The sequence below is a fragment of the Macadamia integrifolia genome, chromosome 6 (genome assembly GCF_013358625.1).
Source record: "Macadamia integrifolia cultivar HAES 741 chromosome 6, SCU_Mint_v3, whole genome shotgun sequence".
Classification (NCBI taxonomy): Eukaryota; Viridiplantae; Streptophyta; class Magnoliopsida; order Proteales; family Proteaceae; genus Macadamia; species Macadamia integrifolia.
The window spans coordinates 5,779,139-5,802,184 of NC_056562.1; the positions used below are offsets into that span (position 1 = coordinate 5,779,139).

A 23,046-nucleotide genomic window follows, 5' to 3' on the forward strand; every position below is an offset into this window, starting at 1 on the left:
CCTGATAAGCCCAGATATCCGGCTTGGCCACTAATTAGGCCCAGGCTAGATTTGTGCATCTTTCCTCTTTACCATAACATACAACTCCTTCGAGAGAGTTTGAATTGAAATCTCTGGCTAACTAATTACAACAATACAACCTGTCCCAAACTACAAAATGAATGAGTTTGCTAGGTTTTAACAATATTGAACAAATTATATCCGGCTCTGGTGAAACAAAGGCAATATATGACTCTAACCATCTTTTCCATATTTTACTTCCCATGGAAAGGCATCTCTTGTCGATCCACCTTGTTTCTGAAGCAACTCTATCAATTACAGTTTCTAAGCAATCACAAGACTCCAATTCTTCGTGTTAGCTCTTCTGGCATGCGGATGTGTATTCTTTCCAATTATCATATCGAATTTCAGAACACAGATATAAGGATTTTGATTCTTACATTACCCTTGAGAAAAGATAAAGAAAATTGTGACTATCACATTCCTATTTGTTAAACAAGATATTTTACCATGTATGGCCCTTCAAGCTCATAACCCAGTTTCCTATAGTAATGTCGGGTTCCAACACCCGAAATTACAGCTAGTTTTGTTGATCTATGTTCCCAACGTGCAATCCTCTCTGCCTCTTCCATCAGAAGTGTACCATAGCCCTGTTCCAACAAAAGACAAGAGGATTTAAAAAATCTCAGATCAGGTGTCAACTGATTAAATGCCACAAATACTGTGAAGAAATGGAAGTGACTATCAACCAATTATAAGATAAATTGAAGAAAAAGAAAATATCTACATAAATCTAATCCAACTATATTAAACTTTCTAAGGAAAAACCTTGGTACAGACATTAGGAGCATCATATGTTTTATAAATATAATGGCCATATCTGACAGATGGTAAAATAAAAATGAAAAAGAATAACATTTGGCTTTGATGGTCTGACCTGACTTTTACTGTTCAGACCATCAACGACCAGAGGCCAATGTTTATAACATTACACACCATCACGTGTGAAAAGAAATTGACAAAGAACCGTCTAGGTTTGTCCATTTAAATAGTCAACCAAAATGAAATTATAAATATAACTTCAGAAAGAATAGACTCAATGTGACTCAAATATAGGATTCCATGAATGCAAGGTTCTACGACACAAAGGCATACTGTAGAGTAAGGGTAAAGGTTTTATTCTCTTTATGGCAAGGGTAAAGACTATCTTCCATTTAGCTAAAAACCTAAGGAACATGTTAGGGGTTCTAAACTACCCATTTACCTGCTTAAATATGAATAAGTAAATTTGTAGAATATATAATATACATACAAATACATAATAGATAAGGGGCTCCTACCGTACTCATATGATCTCTAGGGGTGAACATTCTATTGAATTCTATGGATTGTGTACTATTTTATGTTTATTAGCTTCTATTAGTAGAGAACGTGATCATTGGAACGTGATCATTGGTATATTTTGGTTATTTTTTTGGCTGCTAACTAGGTGCTATAAGTGAATGACGTGGTATTTTAACACATGTAAATACTTTTGACTGTTAATTAGGAAGATAGATAGGAAGATTGTTAAAAATAGGGTTACCCGTCTTGGGCGTTATTAACCCATCATATGGCCAGCCATGGTCAACCTTTTTTGGTGACCGATGCATAAGTGCATAACAGTGATCAGACCTGGTTTGATGGTCCTTAAAATACGGCTTAAAAGCATCACCAACTGCATGGTCAAACTTTTCAGGGGATTGATCCACATCAGTGATCTGACCCCAGGGTGTTCCCAAAAACCCTGAATTTGAAAACCCTGAATTGTCAGTGGACCCTCTGGTTTTGACAGTCGCACCATTCAGAACATCTGCACTGTCAATAAATTGGTGAATCAGTGATTAATATTTTATTATTTTCTATAAGAAGTTGAAGCTGGTTAGAGTGGACCTTGAACCAGAATCCATTATGACATAAGCAGAGTGCTATTGCTTGGATCACTGGACCATTGTGCTTTTCCCCCCATACAGTCTGACAAACTTTCCTTTAAAAACAATGCTTGAAGTAACCTACCACATTAGTTCGTTTTTCATTAAGAGCCAAAAGTTTTTAACAAAATGAAGTCCAGATATGTCATCTCATGTGTGTTTAGAAGAAGTGCCAAAATCCTGCGCCATGCACCATGACTTGTTGGAAAGCATATCTTATAGTAGTCACCAAATTAGTGGCATGGTCCAAACATTCAGACCAGGCCGCCACAATGCTGATAATCATCAGGTCAACAACAGTTCAAAACAATGACAGTAACTGACTACTGGGGTAAGATAGGACACTCACCCATTCCCACCCTCCACTCAGAGAGACAGAGATGAATGTAAGAGAAGTGCTACATTACCTGGTGCTGCAGTTTTTCGGCATCCCGTCCATGCACTGGAACTGCAGTTCCATAAACATGGAGTTCACGAACAATTGAACATTTCCCCATGAGTTCTGGGCATGTTGTGTTCCTGCCACATTTCCGTAAACGCAACAAGCCCACAAGAATATCCTGCCCCACACAGAAATAAAGGAATTAGGTGACAGTATGTCAACAAAAAAGAGCTATATTACCAAGGAACAAAATCTCGCTGTATGAGAAGATTGGATCAACAATAACAGCATAGCCTCAGCCCAACTAAAGAGATTGGATCCCTAGTCTTGAATTTATAGTTATAAAACAACAACAACAATCATAACCTTATCCCAACTGAACCCATTCAGTTGGGATAAGGTTATGATTGTTGTTGTTGTTGTATTTTCCTGTCAATTCCTTTCCCTTTTCTTCATTTGTTCTTAAAGGAACAGCAAAAGTATAATTAAAAAGTAAAAACAACTATAAATCTATCACATTAACATCACCCCAGTGTTGGCATAGGATGTTTTGAAGGCCGTCCCTAGTATGGGCCGTTGGGACGGATGTATGGGACAAAAAATGGGCATCCCAGACTGCGAAAAGGCCGAACGGGGCCCGACAGTCCTGAATTTAAACATGTTTTTAATACAGCTGCCTCATCCATCCTTTATGTCAACATCTGAAAAGGAAATGAAAAACAGATCCACCACAGTAAATTAAAGATCAACAATCATTTCAAAGCATGGCTAGTCTACTCCCAAAGTTCTAGTAGTAGCCAATGTCCAATCATCTTCTGTTCCAAAATACTATAACATCAATTTCACAATATTGAATAAATGTAAAGCAATCTCCTCCTGTATAAATAGAACACACCTGCAAGAAGTTTAAATACTCCCCCTTTGAATATCTGTATTCAGTAATTCAGTCCAAAAGACAAAATCCATGCATATAATTCCAGTTTCAGAGGTGCCATTGACATCCACAGTTCAGACAAAGTTCAAGTCGTAACTCGTAAGAGGCCAACAATCATTTCTATGCATGACTCGTCCACTCTAACGGTTTAAGTAGCCAATGCCCAATCCATGAGAAGGAGACATCATCAAAAACAAATCTTAGAGATGTCCAATCTTTGTTTTCACAAGATTGCATCCCTTCCAATAAGCTCGAAGTGATGTCAAAGTGAACCAGTCACTGTCATATATCTACTCTTGAACTTAAAACAATAGAATGCCTTCCAGTGAAGATCATCTTCAATTTCAAAATGATATGAAATCAGCAATGTCACAATATTGAATAAATGAAAAGCAGTCTCCTGTAAACATAGAACACACCTGCTGGCAATTTAAATATCTCCTTTTTCAATATCTCTATTGAAATAATTCAATCCATAGACAAAATTCATACATATGATTCCACTTTAAGAGATGCTTCTGACACCCAGAGTTTAGCCAAAGTCCATGTTTGCATTCGAATCAGACGATCATAGGACTTGACATATTCATGAAACTCCCTATCAATCAGCTCTCTTCTGAAGAAAGGAGCTCCAAAGACCAACCAATTGACCACCTAACAAATTTCAGTTGAGACATCTTTCTCTACAGCAACCTGAACAGCCTAGGTAGCTTTCAGCCAACTTCATATCACCCAGGACAGCTTCAGAAATCTTGATTTACTCCCCACATCAAATCCCAGAAGATACCCAAGTACAAAAATTGTCTGCCCCTTTTATCATATTGCTACAAGCACCTAGTCCATTATCTACACATTTCTCTATCAACAAACCCCCTGACCCCATCCTGTCTTAGAGCAATCACCTCCTTTGAAGGCCTAAAGCATCACTGATGCCTTCTACATAAATATTTATAAGGAAAAACTCCATTCATCTGTTTTAGGAATCAAATACCCAAATTCCCCAATTTAGGATGTCTACAAATTACCTTCTTACAAACCAAATCACCAATGCTAGAAGCCTAGAACTACACCACAATACTACCAAGAGAGTTAACTCTTCTTTCATCCTTTTTTTTTTCGGTTCTTGGGGTGTGGGGTGGAGTGGAGGTAAAAGTAATACATGCAACACTGTTCCAAGGACAAGGCCAACAGGACCTTGTCTCATCCCAACGTATCATTATGAATCCATATAATAGCAAAGACAATGCAACCATAAGATGCTAGAGCTCTTTGATGAATGTATTTTCTAGACTATTTATGAAGCAAGTCTATGGAGTACTCTGCAAGATACTGCCTACAAGAAAAATATGAAATTCAGAAAGGGGCCAGGTTATGAGAATATATGATTTGCATTAAATATTGCACCAATTTTGACTAAGGTATGCAAGCTGCACCTAGATGGCAAATGGCTCCATAGGTTCTAAGGTTGAAAAACAAATTATGTAGATATTTGTTTGTTTTCAATTTTGAACAGGCAAAGACTCCTTTGAGAGAGAGAGTCTCCATACCTGGCGTGTATCTTCATATGAGAGAAAAGTTTCCCAACCCTCATTTGCTGTATAATCACGTCGGACCAGCTCCACTTCCTCAGGCTTAATTTTATGGTGAATGTCCTGAATTTCCAGAAAATATGCATAAAGGATTAGAAAAGGACGGAAATGGTGGAAGGGGAGAGGGGAAATCAAATTGTCAACGTCTTATTTCTGCACCACATGCCCAAACTTAGCACAGCTGGTCTTCTTACCTGAATTCCAGCTTCACGAGTTCTAACATCACGGCATTTCAAACCCAAGTCATCCATCCGAGCCAAAGCCAGCTCCCTAAGATTTCCCTTCTCAACTCCAGAAGAAACTAAAGGCATAGGTATGTCCCTCTGCACTCTATAAACACGTGTCCAAGGAGGTACCATTGCAAGAATCCTTGCTATTATGTCCACAAGTTGCTCTGGTGGGTAATTTCTATACCTGTAATGGGAAAACTGAAAATTATTCACCAAAAATGGGCTTGAAACTGACTACGTATGACCATGCCATGCCTTCCCCGACGAGTACAAGAGAAATTGCCCAACTGCTAATCCCATCATCAAGGACTACATTTATTAAATGAAATATGTACCTGCCAGTCTTCCATAACTCATAAAGCCCAGTACCACGAATTACAAGGGTGGGGTATATTTTAAGACCATCTGCCCTAAATAATGGGCTTTCAAAGAATTCCCGGAAACTTTCAAAATCTCTCTCCACACCAACATTTGGAAGATCAGGCATCATGTGAGCAACAACCTGCGGAAACATGGAAAACAAATAAAAAGGAGAATAAAATAAAAGAAAACTCAAAGATAACAAAAACAGAGAAAGTCTACTCTGAACAAACTAGAAAAACAATATGCCCATATTGTAAGTGGTTAAACTTAACTACTTGACATTCCCAAATTGAAAAAACAACGTAGTGCAAGCGCTAAGTGAAGTGCACACCTTAAAACCAGCATCTTTTGCCAAGCAAAAACAATCAGCTACAGCAGCTACAGTATGCCCTCTATTAGTGTCACGGGCAACATCCTCATATGTACTTTGAACTCCTATCTCCAACCGAGTACAACCATAAGAAAGCATTTGCCGCAAATGAGGCCCCAGGCAATAATCTGGCCTCCTAATTTATTAAAGATCAAACGGAAGAACATCAGCTAATAGCTCTTTTTAATAATGATGAGATGAATACTGACACAACATCAAAGAATTTACAATTTGTTATTTGAGCTAAAGACGGCAGGTCTCGGCATAATGGTAAGGTTGCTACATTTCGATCTAGTGGTCCCAGATTTGAGTCAGGAAACAGCCTCTCCGCGAAGCAGTGGTAAGACTGTCAAAATTATAACACTCCCCAGATCCCGCAGTGTTAGGAACCCCGTGCACTGGGTACGTCCCTTTTTTTTTTTTTTTGGATGTCTGGAAGAAATGGAAAACATTCAGAGGTAACAGCTTTGTAATAATTCAAGCAAGATGAAATTTAACCTAGGGAATATACTAGACAAGATCAATTGATAGTAAGTTCTGATACTATTGTGTATCTGGATGTTTTACAGCATGAGGAAAGGAAATATGGGCATTTCCATCCTGTCAGGAATAACAAGGATTTGCCTCAAGTTTAAACTCTAAAAGTGTGTGGTGGTAGCATCCCTTAATGACAGATCAGTAGCGTGCTTATGCTTCAAAAACCACATGATCAGTTTTACTGATTGGGAATGAGTTAGTTCCAATACTTTACAAGAAATTAGATATTTCCATCACTTTTCTTAGGTCTACTTTTGGAAGCTCAAAATTCCTCTTTTTCAGTGTGATTTGATTCTATTTGAGAGCTTATTGAGTTACGCATCCAACGAGACCAAAATCTAGCAATTCTGAGCTATATTTGGGAAATAATGGCGAACTTTCTGAAGGACTGTCAGTCAGTAACGACGTTTCTGTTTTAAAAAGTCTAGTTAGATAAGGATTCTTGCTTTGCATTTGTTTCTTAATTAGTATTTTGTTTATCCAGGGAAGCAATTAAGCATCCACCGAAATTGCTGAAACTGTAATTAGAATCAAATTAGATTTTTTAAATAAAAATTTGTCAACGGACATAGGGGTCTAATTACTGTCTATAGAAAGCACTGTAAACAGCATATTTTGAGTAGAATGAAAAGTTTATCATTACGGTCAAGGGAATAATGGTTCTCATTTCAATGGTTTAATAATCAAACCCAAGCCTGGTTCATGGTGAACAAGCCTCTTTCCTATGCTTCTTCAATTTTCCGATTCAGTTAATAGTTCTATTTAGGACCATTAACTGCATCAAAGTGACACAAGTTGGGCAATAGTTGACTTGCACCATTTCAAACATCAGTTTGAACATTTGGACTCAGCTTATTCCTTCCATTTTAAACAGGGAATTTTTTTTAGTGTGGAGGGAGGAAGAAGAAGAAAGAAAAGAAAACACACTCACGTTTCAATAGTCATGCCGATACACTTTATTGCACTGTGCTCGGAGTATGAAACAGCTTCCTCAACATTGGCAGAAGTATGTCCAGACAAAGCGTCATGAAGATTCCGTATAAAGTAATCACGATATTCAGATGGCAGTGACATAAATGTACCACCCATTAAGATGAATTCAACCTTCATAATATTCAGAGTGCATCAGAGGAAAATCATGCCTGAAGTGTATGAATCAAGTTCGGTTTGAACAAGCAAAGGGTTACCAAGAGGAGGGTTGGGGCCAAACCTTATCAACACTATGGCCCAGACGCTTCAGTTGGTCTATTCTGCTTCTAGCCTGGACATAAGGGTTGTATCTGAAAAATAGAAGCAAAGCAAGAAGATATAAGTCAACTAAAATTAAAATATTCATTAAAATGGATACCATGTTAAGATTTGGAATGATCAAACAACAAACAGTGAGATAATGATTACTTCAGATACAAAATTACAAATTTTGAAAAAAAAGAATGACAGATTGAATTCCAGTAATATGTAGAAAAAACACATTAACCTTGCACAATATACAGGTAATAGTTTTTAAGGCACTGCTAAGGCGACGCTATTAGCTAAAGGAAATAACTTTATTGCTATGGAAAACATGAACTAATTACATGCCCAGTTCTCAGTCACTAGATAAGTAGTTGGAGTCCTATTTATTCTTTAGGATTTAGTTCGAATTTTATTTCTGAATTTTTCAGGTCTAAAGATAAGACTTGGAGTATAAGAAACTAAGAATAAATGAAATTAAAAATAACATAAAAAGCTAGTTTTTGGTTATGGCAGAGCTTCTAGTTGGACTGGTACTTCCTACTAGTTCTTCAAACTTTAGTTTCAGAGTTCGATTATGATCTATGTAAATAAAGCTTAACCAGAATCTGTGAAGAAGAGAAATGAGAGAGAGACAGAGAGATTGGGGAGGAAGGCTTGTGTGACGTCCAGCTAGTCTCTTTATATTAAACTTGAAACAGTTAAATAATATGAGTAGGACTCTAATATGAGCAGAATTCAAAAGACTAATAGAAAAATCTAACTAACAAAGATTAACTTGTAATAAAAACCATCCCATGGAATGGAGGTCTATGGACACCCATAGACCTCCAACCGACACATACACTCTTAACATTGAAATTGTAGACACACCAAAATCAACTCCTGAAATGGTTTAACTGGCAAAATTCAAGAATGAAGAACAAATTAAAATCTGGAATTTGCCATCGGCAGAACTTTATGGAGGGACTTGGCCTTGCTGTGCTGAAACCTCTTCTAACAGGTACTAGGTATTTTGAGCTTTGATTCATACTTGGATTGATTGAACTAACCAAAACAGTGCCGGTTGTAGTGATCCAGGCCACCAGAAACCCAACCTGATGATGTTCCAACTCATGGATTGGGCTGCTCTGCTTCGCTACACTCTCTTCTAAAAGTATTGCTTGTCTCTGCTTTTAGACAAATGAAACTTATGTACCCTTACATTACGGTACAAAGAACAATATAGAAGCACTTAAAAAAATCCTTTTGTTCAATAATCACCTTTATTTTGGCTCAATAATTTTATTGAGGAGACAGACCAGCATTCCACCTCCCCAAAAAAAAACAATTTTATAGCTTTAGGAGTTCAATGTTACAATCGAAATGATAGTCTGTATATCACATACTATCGACGGTCACCCTTAAAACATGTACTTGGGCACCTAGAGCGCTAGAACAAGCTGAAAAACTACAACGCACGTTAGCGCTTTAGTTATTGAAAACTCAAGGAAAGCCCTTTTGAGTATGTTTAGTGAACCTATGAGACCTCAAAAAAGTGTGTGTGTGAGAGAGAGAGAGAGAGAGAGAGAGAGAGAGAGAGAGAGAGAATTTGAAAAGAAAAAGGAAGTTCCTATTTGAGTGGTGATGAGCCTAAATAAAAACATGGCTCAGCACACGTTTGACCGAGCCCCAACCAAGGAACTTAAGATGCCGAGCCTTTGGACCGGCATCTACTTGCCCGAGCCGTTAAGCTCGGATGAGGACCGGCCGAGCTCTAGTCTTGGCCACGGCCTTACCGAGTTCTCATACGTAATCTTACTGAGCGTTAGATTCGGACACGGTCCCGCCGAGCCATGGGTTCGATCGAGGTCCTGTTGAGCTATAGGCTCGGTCGTAGTCCTGCCGAGCAATCGGTCGACGCCCTGCCGAGCAATAGGCTCGGTCGTCAATCTTTTGAGCAACGAGCTCGATCATATATTTGCCAAAAAAACACCCGGCCGTGGTGTTGCCGAGCTTAGGGCTCGGTAAAGCCCTAAGCTTAGTCATAGTTCTCCCACCTTGGTCATAATTCAGCCCAAACATCGGGCTAGTAATGATCCCATCGAGCTTTGGAGCGTAGAGACTACCTCAACAGGCCATTGATCCGAGCAACCCTCGGCTGAGCATACAATAGACCATAATCCGGGCCCCTTTACTCCTCTTTCCTGGGTGTGAGGCCAAACCTTAGGCGGCCCGGGGACTTCTTAGGCCTGTCACGTGCCTGTGGGGTTGAGCACATGTTCTTCCTGGGCCAGATCAGCCTATAATCACTAAACTATGGGGCACCGCTCTTTTCCCTTCTAAACCCATGCAGGAAGACGCCTTCTGAATGCGCACACCAGCAAGAGAATCAAGGATCGAAAGACCAGCCCCAAATCCAGGACAAGCCCGCACATACAAGACCTAAACACGCACAGCCGGAGGGAATATTCTCAGAACCATCTCACATACCGAAATATTCCTGGGAATCTTCTCAGGGATAAGAATATCTTGAAGAACCAGAGAGTCACCACCCCTTAAAACTCATACTGGGGGAAAGCTCACCGAAGGTGACCACAGCCAGGCATCCTATAAATAGGAGGTAAGCCCAATGAAACGGGATGGAAAAAATTCTAAAAGAAATTACATATAGATTACCTGTTGTTGCATTTCTGACTTAGGCATTGGACGGTTTTTAGCACCGGCCCGACGCGGTGCTTTGCTTGCTTTCTACTTGCAGGCTTCATTGAGTACTCAGGACCTACACAAATTTTGTGCCGGTCAGATCTTGCCGCATCAAGTGGCAATAGAGTCATCATGTCCACTATTTTTTCCCCTTTTTTTTTTTTTTGGGGGGGGGGGTTACATTGACATCCATTTCTGAATAGGTGCTTTCTTCTTTCCCTTTATTTATCTTTCTGTTTTAGTGATATCTTCCCAATATATTCTATTCTGCCACCTTGTTCTCCAATTGTACTTACTGCAGGTCACAATTCGATTTGTTTCAAAGTGGCAGTTCAACATGGAATGGATTGGATTTATTTAGGTTCATATGGACTATGGCCGAACTGAATTTTCAATTCCTATCCTGCAACTCATTTAAGACCAAAAATGATTGAACTTATAACAGTTTAAATCTTTTCCATTGTATGATAAATTGGAAAAGAAAGAAATACATTAGGCTTTGGCAATAGGAGCAGCTAAACCCAAGATTACATGCATATAACCCTTACTTCCTGCCAAACCAGCTTATAAAAACAAATTCAGGATGTGAGCACCAGAAGCAAATGGTTGACTGGTTCTCTTGCTCAGAACTATCCTGAATGAAACTAGGCTCTATCCAATGTCTCTAATAAGTCCACAAAGCAGCGAAAGCATATGGGGCTGTGAAACAAGCTTTTAGCACATTGAGTGAATTCAGAAATTGCAGAACAAGTTCAGAGCTGTGCAGATTCATTTGAATATAGATGGTTCTGTCCAGCTAACGTGAGATTTAATTATAAGCTTAGCGCATTTTTTTGTCTCACCGTGTGGAGTAAGGATCCATTAATTTTAATCAGGATTTCTGGAATAAATTCTCCATGTGTACCTAATGTCTACTCTAAAAATCATAGTGTAGTGATATGGCAACTAAACAGGTTGTGGACCTCACCAAAGGAGACAAATTGACTGGACCCAACTTTGATATGTGGCACCAGAAAATCCAATACTTGCTCAATGAGCAAGATTACTTAGTATCTGGCCGTTGCTATGGCCAAACTCGTAGAGGGTACCTTTGCTGCACATCGCCGTGATATGGACGCCTACAATGAGTGGCTGAAAAAAGATTGTAATACGCGCTTTATTATGTTAAGTGCCATGCAACAAAGTTCTGATTGGTGATTATGTGAAAAGCACCATGGCTAAGTCCATGGTGCTAAAAACACAAGCAGCCATAAGATCAAGATTTCGACTTGGCACAACCGCAGTGATGCCCGGAGATGTGTGACGATGCAACCAAGAACATATGCTCTGATACCAATGAAAGATAATGAAAACAACAGAGATCTAGGCTTACCTTAATGATGCTTCGTTCACAGATGAATGGATCTAATTGTCCTACGCGTCTTTCCTGCATGAACCGTCACGTTCAAGGTTTGAGGCGATCTCGCTAGGAAAAGTTTCACTCTCCAAATCCAAGGATAGCATTGAAATCCTTAGAGACACACTCTCAATTGGGAGAGACAAAATATAATAGGGAGAGAGTTTTTTAGATTAGGTCAAAAGTCTACTTTGTTGTGGCTAGACCTCTTATTTATAGAAATCTGGCCATCTAGGGTTTATAATCTTAATGGGTCTATACTTGCCCCACATGGACGACCTATGAACAAACCGGGTCAAGACCTAGTTTGATTTAACACTTACAATTAGCTTCAAGCCTCCAACATGCATCTGTTACAATAACTTATACCAAAAGCTCGAACTTTAAGTAATATAATACTAATTTAAAGGAATAAACAGTACCAGAAAAGAATCTTTCAACAGAGAAATAAGCAAGTAGGTTTTGGAGAAATTCAAAGAATAGAATTGGAACAATGGATGGGCATAAAATTTATATTGAATCCTCTTGACACTACAAGGAACCTTTGCTGAAAATTTCCAGAGTAATCTAAGGGGCAGATATGGAATTATGCAGTAATTCTAATTGTAAAGCCCCAGCCCCATTAACCTTACACAATATTATCTTCTTTGGCCCATGGGCCTCAACGCTTTCAGACGCATTGTGCCATGTTAAAGAGACTAGAGATTATTAACTAGCCCAGTAATCTCTCCCTAGGTGATGCGGGACTAAAGTTTGCACACCTTCACCGATCTCCCAGGCGGGTCTAGTACTTGCTGTATTCTTGGGTGTCACACTAATGACACTAGGAAAGGGGTGAAACTGTCAATTCACAAGTTATATTATAAACAAAATAGAAATATAATGTCAAAACATAATTGATATGGGGACATTAATCTTAGGAAGAATGAACCAACTAAACAAAGAATCGATTAAGATAATAGAAGAGTAATGGAATCCTAATGCAAATAGGAATCCATTACGTAGCCACTCAATCTAAGATCTGAAAACAGAATAAGGATTCTGACAAAATCGTTGGTGTACTTCATTGATCAGATATAAATCAGGTATGCTCTCCACTATTAAATTAGCAATCCTAATAGAAGTAGCATTGCTCTAAATAACCATTAGATGAAGAAATTAAAAACAGCAACAGGTAGAGAACAAAATCTACAGATGGTTACTGATATCAGAAATTGAGTCCAGCATGAATCTCACCTTCAAACCAGCAAGTTTAATTGTGGTTCGATTAAAGAGTTTCACAGATCAGAGATGGACAGATTGCATAAATCAATATCAACAGTACCGGAGAGAACTAGAGAGAGAGAGAGATATGCACCCGAGCTTCCCACCACAAGGTGTTTGGACGGATCAAACATCAACCAACCTTGATCAAACACATGAGATTCTTCATACAAGAAGGAGAAAGCAACATTTTTGTTTTGATTAATCAAAATTAATGTATAATGCTAGTACCCCTCACAAACTTAAGTAGAAAACTCAAAACAGACTCGTACACTAAAAAGGAAAGGAGAGGCATAACTCAATCCTTAACTAATTCAATAACATAAACTGAGTAGGAAACTCAAAAAATAACGTAAACTGACTCAAAACAGGGCTCTAACTAAACTAATGGAGTAAATCATGTATTCCTACCTTCTACCCATATTTTAAGCGTATTAAAGTGGCTCATTACATTAAAAACACATGGGATCAAAGGCCTAAAACATATATAACCCATCCCAAATCTTATTTCTAATAAAATAAGATCGTTTCGGTGATTCAACTACATCAGTTAGGGCAAGCACGCGCACACACACACACACACACACACAAACACACACACGCAGGGCTCTACATGTGACACCATCATGTGGCACCAAAGGGCACAACCAGGGATCGAACACCCATGCTCCTGGCTTTGATACCATGTTACGCCCACTTATCACAAAAACTCGAGCTTTTAAGTGAGAGAAAAACCAATGTCTATCAACAGTATATATCAACACACTCCATGCAAGAAGTAGGATGAGATTTGATTCTTGACACTTCTACCACAAGGAATTCTCCCAATCTAGAACCTACCCACCCCATTTATCCCACTTTTAGAAGAACTAATGTGAAGTCATGAACTATCACAAAGCAACGAGCACACATTTAAGACTTTAAGTGACCTCAACTGTCTTTTAACAATATGACATATAATTTTTCTCCACATTTTATTGTGACTCCCTTCTAAATCCATAATTTTTTTTTCATAGTATCCTTAAAAGCCTTTTTCAGAGAACTTGTTAAGGGAAAATGCCGAAACACTAATGACCATCCAAAACAGCATAACTAAAGTAGGGGAAAAGGATGTACACGCAGTGGCATGAGGAATGTGCATCCCTCTCACACCCTACGAGTCATGATGCACCCACTCCTGTGTGCCCATTGGCTTGGCGCGGGAGATGCCATTACATGCGAACAACATGTAGATCCCCGATCCATTAATGTAACCTAGGATTCCAAAACCTAATGTTTGTCGCTTTGGGCCACCAAAGTGATAAGAGTTCAAATATGAAGGAGCATTGGCAATTTCGTAAATTTGAAATCAGTTCAAGACATAGTTTTTAAGGCGGTAAGGCGACGGTGGCGTATGAGGGTCTTTCGGAGCACCTTAGCGATAAGGCGGGCATAAAGCGTCGCCTTATCGACTAAAGCGTTCATGTGTAATTTTTTTTATAAAACCAATCTATTTGGCTCAAATCCTAGTTGAATCCTATTACTTATATGTTAAATAAATATTAAAGGTTCATATTCATACCAATATAAGATATTCATCAAGAAAACAAATCAATAAAGTGAATAAACTAAGTTCATCTTCATCAATCATCATAACATATTAACATATAATATAAATACATAATTATGAAACAAAATTATAAATATAAAGAAAAGAAGACAAAAAATACAAGTGTTTATTATACTTACCTCAATGATACCAAAATGAGTGCCTAAGCCCTAAGGTCATCCATTATATTTCTACTCCTGTCAAAGAAGAATGAAGCTCACCGCTGCCGGAGCAAGCTCACCGTTGTCGGAGCAAAAATGGTCACTTGGATCAGTGGTTCTTCCTTGTTCCTTGATTCCTTCTCAAAGCCCTTTCTTAAAACCCTTGACAAAATCCAAATGTTGTTTATGAATCGTGTTTTTGTTTTGTTTGTTTTGGTTATTTTTTGTGGAGTAAAGCTGATCCCATACATCTCAAGTGTTAACAAAACTATACACCTACCAATAAAAAATCTATATTTGGAATCTTCATCAAGTAATTTTAAAATGTGTTAAAAAAAAAAACCCATAAGGCGCCACTGCACATAAGGCGGAGCACTGCCTTACCATCTATAAACTGCATCAGCGCCAAGGCGCAGGTAAAGCGACGCCTTAGCAGCGCCTTAAAAACTATGGTTCAAGACCCCTTTTGGGAAAGCAATCAGAATCTAGGATGTAAAAGTAATCAGAATTGAGAAATTGGACGAAACTGGAATTTTAAAGTAAGAATGGGGTAAAACAGGACAAACACTAAAAATAGGTGCTCAGATAGATTATGTCCTCAATCAAAATTAAGAAGAAACTTCTTCTTCCTCACAATCATAGTTGTAGGCATCCAAGCGCCCCTTGCTAGACAAACCACCTTGGGCGCCGCCTACGATTCGCATAGTCTCCTTCTTGGTGTTGCCTTGATATACAAACCCCCTCCAATGGCTTGAGTCTCCTAGACACCATGACAAGAATGCTCATGATAGGAACAGCCAGGGCAGTAGAACAGAACCTGATTCAATTGTGAGAACTCCCCCATATGATCACAGATCGACTCAGGATTTTAGAATTAGGTAGCAAATCCAATGTCTCTGAAACCCAAGCAAGATTCTCTTGAAACAGCAACCTGGAAGTTAATAAAATTCCGGGCCGTAAGTACAGGTTTGGTTGTTGTTGTTGTTGTTTATTTTTCGTAGGTACAGGTTTGGTTTCTGTTCAGGCCTGTAACTCCCAGTATAAGAGAACTTCGGGAATGGGATTCAAGGGCTTCAATCACCCTAGGGAGAACACCTGATGCCCAAAATCTCAGGTTGAATAGGCAGGTAAGCTGGGGCGATCTAACAACTCTTTCCCAACCCAACCAGTAACACAGAAGCAGTAAAATAGGATAACATGATTAAACAAGATAGACTCAACAGGGATAATAACAGACAGAGAGGGGAAAAAGAGGTAATCAGACCTGATAAACAGAAACCAGGGATGAATCGAGCAGGAAGAGTGAATGAGAGAGAGAGAGAGAGAGAGAGAGAGAGAGAGAGAGAGTCAACCAGCCGTTCGGCCATCACAACAGTCAAAATAAACATTTTGTTCCAATCCAAATCTCCATTTGTAACATTTACATATATAGACTCAAGACTACTAATCCCAATTGCCATCCAAAACTGAAACAAATTTCAAAAGTGACTCAAACTCAACTAACACCTATCATAATCTGAAACAAACTTTGAAACCGGACTCCTACCAACCACAGATAAACATAAATAAATAATAAATATGAATTGACAACTTTTTTTTTTTTGTTGAAAATTGAATTGACAAAACTAACCCCTAATAAAATCCCCTAAATACCCCAAGCGGACCAACCCAGGTTTGGACCTGGTCTTCTCAGCCTAGTTTTCCAGACACGGTCAAACCTGTTCAGCCATAGAAGTGCAACTGCATCACCCTAAAGTAAATTGCAAACTTCTTGTCATATATTCGTTTCTTAATTTCCGGCTCTTCAGATGTTGTTTAGATTGGAGAAGCTCTCTGAAGATGCAAATATCCTTATTTGTCTTGCAAGCTAGGCTGAATAATATAAAAAATTTAACACCCATTCTACACGTGAGTACTTCTATGCCAGGTGATGGAGAACCCTTAGGGAAGAGAGGGGAAATCAAGGTAGAGAGGGGGAAAAAGGAGAATCACACTCAACACATTCATTCAATAATCAAACTCACTCTCTAAATCTTCAATCGATTACAACCAATATATAGGAAAATAACTAGGAAACAACTATAAAAAGGAAACCAAAGCAAGGCAATAAATCCTACTCCTACGTTCAAGTCTGGAAAATAAAAGCATGAAATAAAATACTAAGTAAACTACTAATTTTATTTCCAACCCTTGTTGGACCAAAACCCTGGGCTGGACTGGTTCTTCTTGGCTCTAAGCTTCCAAAGCCGGTCATGCTGGTCCAACCAAGAAAGGGCAGCCGTATCTGCATCAACTCTCCTCCTCTGAAAAGAACTCGACTCCGTCGAGTTAGGGAAAGGACCGAGGAGACCGTCTGAAGGAATATGCTAAATGAGGAATGATCCCACCATCTTCTTGAGCTTAATTTCAGGGAGATCTTTGGCAGGATGAAACTTCATAGTCTTGTGGGCATGCTTGAAGGCATAGGTATTGGCATAGCCACAATGTTGTACTTTCTTATCAAACAACCAAGGTCGACCAAGAAGGATATGGCACACCTTCAGAGGGAGGACATCACATTGGACTGTATCCTTAAATCCACTAATAGAATATGTGACCAAGCACTTATCTGTGATTTTGAGATTAGTGTTGTTCACCCAAGCAACCTTGTAAGGATTAGGATGTGGTTCTGTATTCAATCCTAGCTTACGAACAGCGTCTTCAGAGACAACATTAGTGTAACTGCCTCCATCAATGACCAAGGTTAGCAATTGATCATTGCATTTCACACGAGTCTGAAAAATACTACTGCGGCGCCAATCTTCATTTTCAGTGGCCTTCTGAGTGGTCAACACATGACGAATGACATAAAAAGGATGTTGGTCATCGTCACTGAGAGTGTCATTGACTTCACCTGTTGCACGCTCTTCTCTTAAATCAACTGTGTCAGAACCAAGTTGCTCTTCGGGAATATATGGTATAGGAGAATCCTTATCAATAAAAACAACCAAACGGCTGGGACATTGGGCACTGATATGTCCAAATTCATGGCATGAGTAGCACCGAACTGTAAATTTTGAAGAATCAGAAGGTTTATCTGAACCACGCCGAGGGGGTGAGTATGGGCGAGTAGGCCGTGAAGATGACATTTCAGAGACATGTCGAGGTGGAGAATACGGTCGACTAGGTCGTGAAGAGGCCATATATGTAGCACTAGCCTGTGGTTTGCTAGATGACCTCTCTTGGGTAGGAGACTATTGCCAAACGGAACTAGTACCTCGAGAAAAAGTATCTGCAAAATTTCTCCGGTTGTATGGGCGTTTCAGACTTTCCTCAACCTGATATGCTACTTGTACGGCGTCTTCCATGGTAGGCAATCGACTAGATGCAAGGGAAGCACTAAGTTGAAAGTGCAAACCATTGTGAAATTGTGCCACTAATACTTCTTCATCCCACTCAAAGTCAGAACGAGTGGCCAAATAATAAAATCTAGCAACATACTCTTCAATGGTCAAATTCTCTTGTTTCAACTGTGCAAACCTGAGATGCATACGGCTTGTAATCAGAAGGCAAGAATCGCCGGTTCATGACTTCATACATTTCAGCCCAAGTAGTGACCAAACCAATGCCTCGGGTTCGGTTCTGTTGTTATTGCTTGATCCACCAGACTTGAGTCGTGCTTTTCAGTTTGGCCTCTGCAAATAGGATCTTTCGAGCCTCAGTCAACCCGTACCATCTGAAGAATGTATCTAAACTGTGAATCCAGTCAAGGTACAACTCTGGATTATTGTCTCCACAAAAATCAAGGACATCCAATTTTGCTGCTCTTTCTGCTCCATCATCATGTCTATCAGTCCCATATGGTGGTGGAGGTGGTGGTGGTGGTGTATGATGTGGTGGTGGTGGTAGTGTTACTGGCGGATCCTGTGGAGTGGTGTTAGAAGAATCCCCAGATTGAATGGGACTCTTTCCTTTATCTGCTGCCACCAAACGATCAATAGAAACTTGCATGGATTCCACCATTGTTTTTAGGGACGTGACCATGTTAGTGAGAGCATCAAATTTTGTATCAGTTTCTCCTTTATAAGAATTCAACTGTTGAACAACTTCACTATTGGCTACCATGGTGATGATTAACAAAATAGCACTCAAGAATATATGGTAGAATAGTATATAACTTCTTTTTCTTTTTTTTTTAGGAAAGGCAGAATTGCAATTACTTGAGATTCAATTAAACCACAAAGGATATCAAGTGTGGGCAGGGATCCAAATGTAAATAAGAAAAAAATGAGGGATAGAAGGAATTAATAGATAAAAGAGGGGTAATTCTGAAAAATCAGAAGAATTAAGGGAAGAAAAAAAAACAAAAAGAAATCGTGGGAAAGAAAAGGGTTACCGCTGGCCGACTGAAGGGCAGTGAGGAGTTTAAGCCAGCGAGGAAGGAGAAAGAGACATCCAGGGCTCTTTTCTTGGCTACGGCAAGTAGATGCGGAAACCCAGGGATCTTCGACTCCAACAATGGATCGTGACTTACATGGGGGTTGTGATCAACGGTGGTGACTTCAATCAGCTGCGAGGACTTCGCAATGACGAAAGTCGACATGGAGCGGGAGGCGAGAAGCTGGGAACCAGTTATGTCTGCTTTCTTTCTTCTTCTTTTTTTTTCTTGGTTTGATCTTGCTTCTCGCTGCCTCTTCTCTTCTTCGTCCTTCGCTTCCTTCTGGTTCTGTTTTCTCTCTCTGCTCTTTTTTTTTTTTTGTTAAGTTTCTGTCGGAACCAGAAAGAGGAGGCGGTGGCTGCTGTCGGAAGGGAAAAGTGAAAGAGGAGGCAATGGGATTTTCTGGTTGGGAATCGAAGTGAGGAGAAAAAGAAAGGGAGGCGAGACACTTCAGGGGTCCGACGGAAACCAGGTATGCGTCTCTCTCTGTTCTACTTCTTCTTCGTCTTTTCTTCTCTTCTTGCTGCTCCTTTTCTTTTTTTTTTTTTTTGCTGCTGTCGGAGGAACAGAGGAGGCGTAGAGAAAAAGGGTCGATTCTTCTCTGGATAGAATCGGGTTTTTTTTTTTTCTCAGTATCGGTGGAAGCCGACACAGAGAATGGGAAGCGAAGAAGAAAGATGGGGAAGGAATAGGATCCTTCGGCTCTGATACCAAGTTGATGGAGAACCCTTAGGGAAGAGAGGGGAAATCAGGGTAGAGAGGGGGAAAAAGGAGAATCGCACTCAACACATTCATTCAATAATCAAACTCACTCTCTAAATCTTCAATCGATTACAACCAATATATAGGAAAATAGGAACATGAAATTAAAAACTTAACTGAAATGGAAACTAGCCTAAACTAGGAAACAACTATAAAAAAGAAACCAAAGCAAGGAAATAAATCCTACTCCTCCGTTCAAGTCTGGAAAATAAAAGCATGAAATAAAATACTAAGTAAGCTACTAATTTTATTTCCAACCCTTGTTGGACCAAAACCCTAGGCTGGACCGGTTCTTCTTGGCTCTAGGCTTCCAAAGCCGGTCATGCTGGTCCAACCAAGAAAGGGCAGCTGTATCTGCATCACCAGGTCCTGTTTCATCATATAAATGGTGTAGGAAACAAATCCATATTCTGTTTAGCTTCACACAAGAAACAGAAAATATTAAGGCTACAAAGTCAATCAAATTTTGGACCATCAAGAACATTTTGGATATTCAACAAGAAGCTATCTTTCTAACATCAAAATTTACAGTTGTCTTATAGGAATAAATTAACAATAGTGCTTATAGCAGCCTGCAGCACTATATCTCATTTACATTCACTTGTTAAAGTTCCAGTTAAGTGTTTAAAAACAAACACCAAACCCCATGTTGCTCCACAAGCAACAACAGACATACTAAAAGTCCACTCATACATAATGAAACAGAAAGAAAAATCCATCAGAAACATTCAAAATCCAGATTAATAGAAGTGAAGGCACCCACCAAAGAATTTCTAATTAGACCTGATAAGAAACAAGATAATTAGATAAATAGAAAGAGGAGGGGGGGGGGATCCAACAAATAGAATAGAACTGAAAAAAAGCTACCCACAAGGATTACCAATGAAATTAAAAAAAGAAAACATACAGAGCACGAATTAAATAATCAAAACATAAGCAGTTCCACACGTTACACAATACATAGGCAATTAAGAACAAGATAGCCAAGTAAACATAGAAGCCCACCTAAAGCAAACCCAATAAAAAGAATTGAACAAAAACCACCCACCAAAAAATTTCTAGAGAAATTAAAAAATGAAAGCTTACCGGGCACGAATTGCTCGCATACTGGTGGGTTCGTACCCCGTGTAAGACTGAGTGCTATACTCGAAATCAGAGTCAGGCCCCCCAGGACAATACACACAGATGTTCCCGGTGGTGGCAATGTGAGGACACCGATGGGGTTTCGACATGACAGCAACAACGGCAATACCAGAAGCTGTACGGACGGGTTTTGCTTTGAGGCAAGGAAGCAGAGACTCGCGTTCGGACTCGGGCAATGCTGCAATCATCTCGACGAGTTTCGGGGCACGAGAAAGGCCGTACTTGCGACAAGCGGCGGACTTGAGGGCGTTGAGGTCGACGTTTTCTCCTCTTCGTGAACGTTCTACCATGGCGTTCACTATCTCGGCTATGGCTCGAACTCGAGCTTCTTCTTCGGTGAGTCCGTGAGAGATGACTCCACCTCGACCGGGGCGAGGCATCTTCCTCACCTCGATTTCCTCTACCGTTGCCATGGAAGAGAGAGATTTGTAACTGTAGATAGTTGAGAGTTAACTCATCAAATGACAGGGTTAGTTAGAGCAGAGAAGGGAAGAGAGAAAGGAAAAGAATGAGAGGGGAATAATAGGTTTCAGTTTACAAAACTACCTTTCTAACCCCAAAAAAATAAAAGAGTAAAAGTTTACAAAACTATCCACCCAGTCATGGAGTTAACGTTAACCAAAGTCAGCGTAACCCTATGCCCTCACACAGTGGGGATGAACCACTTATGAAAGGTGAAAATCCTATTATTGTTGATGTTGCACAGGCATAGTTGTCTTGTGGGAACCCTCCCTCCAACCAAAATACTTTTCTTGTGAAGAATAAAGAAAAAAGAACGCTATTTGGTCTTGTACTAAACTCCCCTCTCTCATAGGTCCCATGAAATGAACCCCCTACCCCTTATTTGGTCTTGGTGCTTGGACGGCTGACTTCCCCATGGAACATCTCAAATTAGACAACACCATTGGCGTCTTCCTTGATAATCCCTCTTTATATAAGCATTTTGAGAGTGCTTAACGACTATTAGTCCCAACATTGTTTAGTTAGTGCACATTTTGAGTTAATTCATGCATTAACCTTAGAAACCTCACATGGATATTACCCTTTGGCTATTGCAATACCGCTTAGGCTTTGTATGGCAACGATTCTGTTCCAAATAACTGTTTATGAGTTAGAAACCTTCTTTTTCTTGATATGAGAGTAATTTTGTTGTATGGTAAAACTAGATAAAACAATTGTTTTTGTTGTTACATAAAAGCAAAAATGCTCACGGGTGTCGAAAACAGTGGGTTCTGGGAATTCAAACTTATGATTTCATTCCTGCTAATTGTATATTTAAATACACATTACAAGACAAAACATATTGTTGATTTACATTTAGTTTCCTAAAGTGTAGAGAATATACAGCTGGTCCTTGGTGTTGGGCTTATCTCTTGGGTATTTTTGGAATGTATAGGTGTGTTACACGATGAAGAAGATTTGGCTTCATCCCTTAAGCGATTGGAGCCTATGATTGAGTGAGTGGATGTGTATCACCATTATGCCCCCGCAAGATGGTAGTTCCATGAGAAATACCAATCTTGGACCGAAGAGAGAGATGTCATTGACGAGAGAGGGGCTTGGTGAGAGCATCAACCAATTGATCACGGGTCGAGACATGAGATACCTTGAGCAGGCCAGGTGATAATTGGTCACGAACAAAGTGGTAATCAATGGCGATATGTTTCATGCGGGAGTGGAAAACTGGATTTGCACACACATAAGTTGCACCAATAGTATCACAGATAGATAACTGGTGGTTGTGTTGAAGAGACACCAAGTTCATGTAGAAGGGATCGAACCCACATCAACTCAGAGGTGGTGGCAGCAACAGCTCGGTATTCTGCCTCGGTAGAGGATCGAGCTGCAGCACGTTGTTTGCGTGAGCTCCAAGAGATGGGATTGCCACCAAGATAGACAATATAGGCAGTAGTACTAGTGCGATCATCAATGTTCCCAGGCCAATCGGCATCCGAGTAAGCATGAAGTTTCAAATTGGGTTGCTGTTTGAGGAATAAACCATGATATAAAGTGCCTTTGAGAT

General features: G+C 39.6%; 1 protein-coding gene across 1 annotated transcript; it reads right to left on the reverse strand.

Annotated features, from left to right (window-relative positions):
- Positions 1-74: 74 nt before the first annotated feature.
- On the reverse strand, positions 75-21,600 carry LOC122082699 (elongator complex protein 3). Its single transcript, XM_042650424.1, has 9 exons — positions 20,967-21,600; positions 7,586-7,655; positions 7,307-7,479; positions 5,800-5,974; positions 5,441-5,607; positions 5,070-5,289; positions 4,834-4,938; positions 2,378-2,530; positions 75-650 (listed from the first exon to the last, which is right to left on the reverse strand). The coding sequence occupies exons 1-9, from the start codon at positions 21,434-21,436 to the stop codon at positions 492-494; spliced, it is 1,692 nt and encodes a 563-aa protein (XP_042506358.1). The 5' UTR covers positions 21,437-21,600; the 3' UTR covers positions 75-491.
- Between the last annotated feature and the right edge of the window lie 1,446 nt (positions 21,601-23,046).

Coding starts and splice junctions, on each gene's coding strand:
- LOC122082699 (XM_042650424.1), bottom strand. CDS start 21,436: ATGGCAACGGTAGAGGAAATCGAGGTGAGGAAGATGCCTCGCCCCGGT. Junction 5,608..5,799: donor CAAAAGATGCTGGTTTTAAG/GTGTGCACTTCA, acceptor ATGTTTCCGCAG/GTTGTTGCTCACATGATGCC. Junction 5,290..5,440: donor GAGTTATGGAAGACTGGCAG/GTACATATTTCA, acceptor TTCCCATTACAG/GTATAGAAATTACCCACCAG.